Raw genomic sequence first — 7500 nt, 5'->3', positions numbered from 1 at the left:
TCCTCCTCCTCCTTCTTCTTTGCCTCCTCCTTCTTCTTCTTTGCCTCCTCCTCCTCCTTCTTCTTCTTTGCCTCCTCCTCCTCCTTCTTCTTCTTTGCCTCCTCCTCCTTCTTCTTCTTTGCCTCCTCCTCCTCCTTCTTCTTCTTTGCCTCCTCCTCCTCCTCCTCCTCCTCCTCCTCCTCCTCCTCCTCCTCCTCCTCCTCCTCCTCCTCCTCCTCCTCCACCTCTTTAGCATTCTCATCCTCCTCCTCCTCCTCCTTCTTCCCTTTACCTTTCTCCTCCTCCTCCTCCTCCTCCTCCTCCTCCTCCTCCTCCTCCTCCTCCTCCTCCTCCTCCTCCTCCTCCTCCTCCTCCTCCTCCTCTTCCTCCTCCTCCTCCTTCTTCTTCTTTGCCTCCTCCTCCTCCTTCTTCTTTGCCTCCTCCTCCTCCTTCTTCTTTGCCTCCTCCTCCTCCTTCTTCTTCTTTGCCTCCTCCTCCTCCTCCTCCTCCTCCTCCTCCTCCTCCTCTTTTTCTTCTTTTTGTTCTTGGTCTTCTCTTCTTCTCCTTCACCTTTTACTTCTCCTTCTCCTTTTTCTCCTCTTCCTCTTCCTCCTTCTCCTCCTCTTTCTCTTCCTCTTCTTCCTCTTCCTCCACTTCCTTCTCCTTGCCCTCCCCCCTTCCTCTCCTCTTTTTCTCTTTCCCACCTTCTCCACCTGGAAATGCAAATATAGTTTGCCTCCTCCTCCTCCTCCTCCTCCTCCTCCTCCTCCTCCTCCTCCTTCTTCTTCTTCTTTGCCTCCTCCTCCTCCTCCTCCTTCTTCTTCTTTGCCTCCTCCTCCTCCTCCTCCTTCTTCTTCTTTGCCTCCTCCTCCTCCTCTTTTGCCTCCTCCTCCTCCTCCTCCTCCTCCTCCTCCTCCTCCTCCTCCTCCTCCTCCTTCTTCTTCTTTGCCTCCTCCTCCTCCTCCTCCTCCTCCTCCTCCTCCTCCTCCTCCTCCTCCTCCTCCTCCTCCTCCTCCTCCTCCTCCTCCTCCTCCTCCTCCTCCTCCTCCTCCTCCTCCTCTTTTGCCTCCTCCTCCTCCTCCTCTTTTGCCTCCTCCTCCTCCTCCTCTTTTGCCTCCTCCTCCTCCTCCTCTTTTGCCTCCTCCTCCTCCTCCTCTTTTGCCTCCTCCTCCTCCTCCTCTTTTGCCTCCTCCTCCTCCTCCTCTTTTGCCTCCTCCTCCTCCTCCTCCTCCTCCTCCTCCTCCTCCCTCCCCCCCCTCCTCCTCCTCCTCCTCCTCCTCCTCCTCCTCCTCCTCCTCTTTTTCTTCTCCTTTTTGTTCTAGGTCTTCTCTTCTTCTCCTTCACCTTTTACTTCTCCTTCTCCTTTTTCTCCTCTTCCTCTTCCTCCTTCTCCTCCTCTTTCTCTTCCTCTTCTTCTTCCTCTTCCTCTTCTTCTTCCTCTTCCTCCACTTCCTTCTCCTTGCCCTCCCCCCTTCCTCTCCTCTTTTTCTCTTTCCCACCTTCTCCACCTGGAAATGCAAATATAGTTTAGTTGCACCAGTTGATGGATGACAGACATGCAGTTATACGTTATAGGCATGCAAAACAGGCAAAATATGCTCTTCAATGCACTTAGCTTTTCATTTCCCAACCTCAGGTATTATTCACAATTTTGAATATAATTTGGAATTAGCGTGTCATTACCATGTATAAGATTAAATTGGCCCTTACTGCTAGGTATGTGTATTTCTGTTTCCATTGATTAACCCTATGACGACGGTGCGTCACACCTGTGTGACACAGCTAAATTCCCGATGCCGGGGCGTCATGCCAGTGTGACGTTTCCAATGCAATATTGCAATGGCCCGGCGTAGGGGTTTTCACTTATCACCGTGCCCTGTCGGGAAAGGGTTAAGGAAGCTTGAGTATGTATTAGGTCAATTGCTATACAGGTAACAGAATAGTTTTATATGATCATCTAATTTAGTCCTCTCATTCATTTATTTAAGACCTGTAATTGACATAAAAAAAGGGATGCAGATCCTATTGCTTTTTTTAAGGTTCAGGAAATTCTTAAGGTAAACTTTTGCGCATGATAATGTAAAAGAATATTAGGGACAACTTTTAAACAAAACATTTATACAATTTTCATATTAATGTGTTGTTAATATATTTTTAAAATTCCAATTTTCCTCTTTCTGTTGCTATTTTATCTCTGAATCAGGACATTGCCAATGCTCGCAGTAATATTAGAATGAGCAGGGCACTTTTGTAAAAGCTTGCTTTATTTAGTTGTATTATTAGAAATTATTGGAATGTTGAGCTGCACTGAATTCTTTATACTGAAGTGGATAGTGCAGTTCCATTCAGTTGAGCAAGTCCTAGCCTATTTATGTTAATTTTTCCCCCAGTGTGATACCTTATAGATACAGGAGGGTTGTAAGTAGGGGTCAGAGATGTATTGAATTGGGAGAAACTATAAGACCTTTGCTGACCATCCAAAATGGACGGTCTGGCATGCTTGAAGAATCACGCTGCAAAAGCAGTCTAGCCACATGTATGTTGCTTTAGGCTTAAGCTAGGGAATTTTCTGATCATTCAGTCATTTTAGAAATAATAGAACCCCGATGGTAAACGAGATCAACTGGTGCTTTTGTTTTCCTTGAGATCGGCTTTATTTCCAGTATGATATACTCATATTATCTGGAATGTAAATAAGACTGAGCAAGTTATAGGTAGAGAAAATCAGATATACCAGTGCAGAAAAGAAGAAATAAAAAGCGATATAACACTTAAATGTGTGTAGCAGTCAAAATATTGACTTTCTCTGATGCTTTTTGGCACTGTTATTTGTGTGCAGGCATGGAACCTATATGTAAAAGTGATTTGTTTTTGGAGTTAAGAAAAGCCAAAAGTTCTCTCATGAAATCACAGCAAGGAAATGTGCTTGTATTACTAGTTGAAGGAATGGTTTTTAAATGGTAAGTATTGAATAGATAGAATAAAAATTTGATAGTTATTAGTAATTATTAGTATTTCTTTAATAATGATTTGAAAAAACGCCATCTCCTAGTTTTCCTTCCAGTTGATTTGTGCATCATTTTTAATGTAAGACGTATATTTATTGATACAGTTTTAAGAAACATATTTTCAATATTTTGTGGATTAGCTTCATGCTCTTGGGATAAATCATTAGAAATTCAAGAAATTCTTAAAAGATAACATTAAATTGATTATCAAAAATACTCATCTGTAATTGCTGATGTTCTGTACTATTGAATTTTTAACTGCTTTTAACTTATTATGATGGAAGTTGCTAATATCAGAATATGGATCTCTGGGAATATCATGTAATGAGGTGAACACCAACTGAAAACAGTGATTTAAGACTGCACACTGAATGAAAAACCTTTGCTGTGGCAGATGTATTTCAGGTGATTAATTGTATGGTATGAAAACGGAATTTCATGCACGTTTCGTGAGTTGGTGTGGCAGAGCAGTGACAGTGATACATTACCTTATATTTGTTCAATACTCTTTTGCAGGTCGCACAGGTTTGTGATGGCTGTAGGCAAAACATGAAGATCATATAAAGGATTCTCAATATTGCACTTGGGACATCTTAAACATCAACCATGTGCATGTTCTGAAAACCTTAAATGCACTTGATAGATTTTGTATGAGTGTCTTGCTCAAAGAACCGTGCATTAAAAATTGCCTAAATGCTTGTTCGATAGAGCCAGAACTGAGTTAACATTGATGGGATCAGACTCAAAGAAGCAACAACAACAAAACCCTGCAAGTATTTCATTTGGAAATTGGCACCACTGCTTGCTAAAGATAAAGGCACCAAACATGAAGTGAAATGAAGAATTCATTCTCGCCATCAGTGTAGTCTCATAAGATCTTGTAGATGTCCTTATTTAAGGAGAAGAGACAGTGCCTTTCCAGAGTAAAAGATGTCTTCTTGGTCAGCCAACTTTTCTCGAAATACAAGAACAACTCTGAAGTCAACTTCTTCTTTTGACTACCAGCATGGGCATTCTGATAGCAGTAGTGTGGAAGGAGGCAAAGCCTTTCGCTCTCAAGGGTCAAGCAAAGGATGGGACAGCAAGACAGATGGCACAGCAAATTTCAGGCAAGGAGGACCCATGAATAATTACCCTCAGAGAGAGGGAGCTGATTCAGGGCAGCCTTTCAGAAGCTGGAATGATAAACCAGAGTGGAGAAGCAATGCAGTCAACCAGGAAGGAAGTGGAGTGCCTTTACTTGCAAACAGTCAAAACAGAAGTGATATTTTGCAAACTTCCTTTAATTGGTTGCCTGATGTTTCACTGGAGAAGAAAAGCATGGACATGCTGCTAAAGACACACCAAGATATAGGTTTGCTTGGTCAGTCTGCCCACAGCAGTGGATTTTCAGACAAGTCTTATAGCTCACAGATTGCAGATATTGACAGTATAGGAAGTAATGGGAGGAACATGGCATACAATAGCCTAGATCCTGCAGCATATCAGCGGAAAAAAACTAGCAAAGCTTTTGATTACCTCAAGACATGGAGATTAAAAATGAACATGCCCACAGATTCTTTCATGGTGGAGAAAGAAATATCAGAGCTTAGTAAGAGGCAAAATTCTGGTTCTTCTGTTCTGGATACACCACCTCCTCAAAATACTGATTATAATCAGACAGCAGTCAACCTGGGATCCACAAGATCCACTAGCATGGATGAAAGAAATTATTCAAGTAACCCACTTTCTAAAAAGGAATATGTAGCTCATTCATCAGATGCTCAGTTTGAACGGCATTTGTATGGGTCGTCAGATGGGCATTTCCCTAATGTAGATCACAGTGTTAAGGGAGGAGGCAGGGTAAGTGAGCCATCATGGAAATGGAGGAATAATGCACAAACCAACCAGGTCTCTGGATACAAGAGGAACTACACTACAGTTATGACAAGTCAGACTTCAGTAAAGACTGGAGGTAGAGATCCATCACCATTGTCAGGGCCACTTGGGGCCAAAAGACCAAGGTTGCCAGAGTCATTGCAGGAGAATCCCAGGCATGTCAGCCAACAGTATGATGGGTCTTACCAAGACCAGCCATTTGGACTTGAAAATGTTTCCAATTTATACACTTCTTCAGATTGGAAAAACCAGGCACCTTTTACAAAGAGGGGAAGCTCAGATTGGGCCTCTAGATCTGAAGCTCAGAGTTTAGAGCCAATAGCAGATAACTGGATAGGCTCACATAGGCAAAGTGGGTCACAGTCCCCAAGAAGAGCTAATGGAGGGAATTCTCCACAACAACCTAACTGGTCAGATGCAGCAGGATTACTGCAGAGGAACTGTGGGGAGTCATATCCTCGAAGATTGTCACCTAGAGGCAGGTCTCCAGAACCATCATCATCAACAAGACTTTTAAGTGCGACTAGAGGACGATCACCAGGACCCATTACATCTAAAGCAAGGTCACCAGGTGCACCTAGAGGACGTTCACCAAGGCTACCGAAGAGGTGTTCTCCAGGGTCTGTGGCTTCTAGAGGGAAGTCACCAGGTTCTTTCAGAGGAAGGTCTCCCAGGTTTTCTCCCAAAGGTAGGTCTCCAACATTGTTGCAGAGAGGAAAGTCCCCTGGAATCCCATGCAAACAAAGGTCTCGGGGCCCTTCTTCAAGAGGAAAATCTCCTAGGCCTTTATCCAGGGGGAGGTCTCCTAGGCAACACAACAGGAGGTCAGTAAGCCCCCTTGCTGACAGACTGTCATCTAGGTTGGCAAGAGGAAGATCATCGGGGTCCCAGAGATCAGCTGAACATTCAAGTAGAGGGAAGTCACCAGTTCAGTCTGCTAGTAGCAGGCTTCAGTATCAACATACTCGAGGAAGGTCACCAAGAAGGAATACATGTGATAGGTCACATGATCACCATGCAAGTAAGTCTCCAACTGTAACTCAAAGAACGTCACAAAAATCATCTGATGAGAGGTCTCCTGTTGGTAGAAGAAGATCTCCTGGGCATTTCAGGAAAAAAGGATCTCCAGGAGGTCGTGGCAGAAGCAGGTCACCAGGATTTGTTGGAAGAGATAGATCTCCTAGACATATGGGCAGAAACCGGACTCCAGATCATGTTGGCAGAGGCAGATCTCCAAGACATTTGAACAGAGCAAGGTCCCCTAGACAATTTAGCAAAGACAGAGTGTCTGGGTACATTGAAAGAGATGAATCTCTCAGATATGGTGACAAAGACAGATTTCTCGGAAGTAGATCTCCAAGTAGTGCTAGCAGAGGCAGGTCCCCAGGACATCTGCAGAGAGACAAGTCCCCTAGGGGTAATGGTAGGGGCAGGTCTTTTGATAACAGAAGAAAGTCTGAAGAGCGAATTGGCAGGTTGTCAGACCAAGTTACCAAAGGTAGGTCACCAATATTAGTTACTAAGTCAATAGTGAGGCAGTCTTCAAGGCAGAAGGAGAAGCGATGGTTTGAAGAGGCAGTTGAAGAAATAGATAAGAAACAACCTAACCAAAGGAAAAGAACTGCATCATTGACTAGGGGAAGATCTGCCCATGGATCTCCAAAAGCCCTCCATGGTGGTAAATCTGTAGATCGCCAAAGCCCAAACAGGTTTGAAACCATTAGGAGATCCCCTCTTTTTGATGAGTTGTCACCATCTCCTCGATCCAGCAACTTCTGGTCACCTTGCCATGAAAGTCTGCAAGGGAAAAAGCCTCAACACAGGAGAAGGGGTTCTTGGTCACCGGTAGATTTGCAGAGAGGATGCTCACCAGTCTCTCCACAGCCTACTTTTGAGTTGTCTGATTCCTGGAGTAATCATGTTGAGGGTTCCCCATTGCCTTCCTCGAGTCACAGCATAATGAAAGGCTCGAAAGCACAATCTTCTAATTTACAAAGGGGCTGCTCGCCTGTTTCACCTGAGGGCTACTCAAGGCCATGGTCAAACAGCATTGATTCTCGTGATCTTCTTGAGCTCAAGAGAAGCACAAGTAAACCATCTAGTCGTTATGAAGGAAAGGCAAGTTTGGAGGAATTTTCTGACAGTTGTGGATTTAATGAAGAAAACTCAAGGGATGATTTGCAATCTCCACTGAATGATGGAGGAAATGAGATTGGAAAAGGAGATGAAGATGATGAAGATTTGCGTGTACATTTGCTACGACTCCGAGAGCAGAAGGTTGAAATGAAATTAAGAATGCTTGAAGAAGAAAGCATTGAAACGGAATTGAAGTTATGGCAGCTTGAGAATAGGAGGATACTAGAAGATAATGAAGAATTCTCTGGGAAGCATGATAGGAGGTTCTTGAGCAATAGGGATCCGGAAGGAGGAAGGGGGTCCAGAGGGAAAAGCTCTCGTTCCTCAAGTTCGTCCCGGCGCCTTTTGTCTCACACTGAAGACCATCGAGAAGTTGAATTTCGACGAGAATCTCCTTTGAGAGAGCTACCAGACTCGAGACGAAAGCAGAGAGGTCAGCACCCTAGATTATCTCCCCATACAGACAGACGCTTTCAGAGGAAAGGCAGATATTAATAAA

At 44.1% G+C, this 7500-nt stretch overlaps 1 protein-coding gene across 3 annotated transcripts in view; it reads left to right on the top strand.

The window, feature by feature from the left end:
- The window catches only part of Dtd (D-aminoacyl-tRNA deacylase), a 34562-nt gene that overhangs the window by 9368 nt on the left and 17694 nt on the right, over positions 1-7500 (top strand). The window contains exon 2 of one of the 3 annotated variants that reach the window (XM_043033458.2): positions 3504-7500. This exon is cut by the window's right edge and continues 1991 nt beyond it. The exons of the other annotated variants lie outside the window; for them this stretch is intronic. Within the exon in view, the coding sequence (XP_042889392.1) occupies positions 3918-7496 (3579 nt within the window). The 5' untranslated portion in view covers positions 3504-3917 and the 3' untranslated portion in view covers positions 7497-7500. The remainder of the gene's footprint in view (positions 1-3503) is intronic. 3 annotated transcript variants of the gene reach the window in all.

Source organism: Penaeus japonicus, unplaced genomic scaffold, assembly GCF_977035675.1.
Source record: "Penaeus japonicus unplaced genomic scaffold, GWHDUDI00000001_assembly GWHDUDI00000031, whole genome shotgun sequence".
Classification (NCBI taxonomy): domain Eukaryota; kingdom Metazoa; phylum Arthropoda; class Malacostraca; order Decapoda; family Penaeidae; genus Penaeus; species Penaeus japonicus.
The sequence above is the reverse complement of the archived record's forward strand: the minus strand, read 5'-3'. Positions and strand labels throughout refer to the sequence as shown.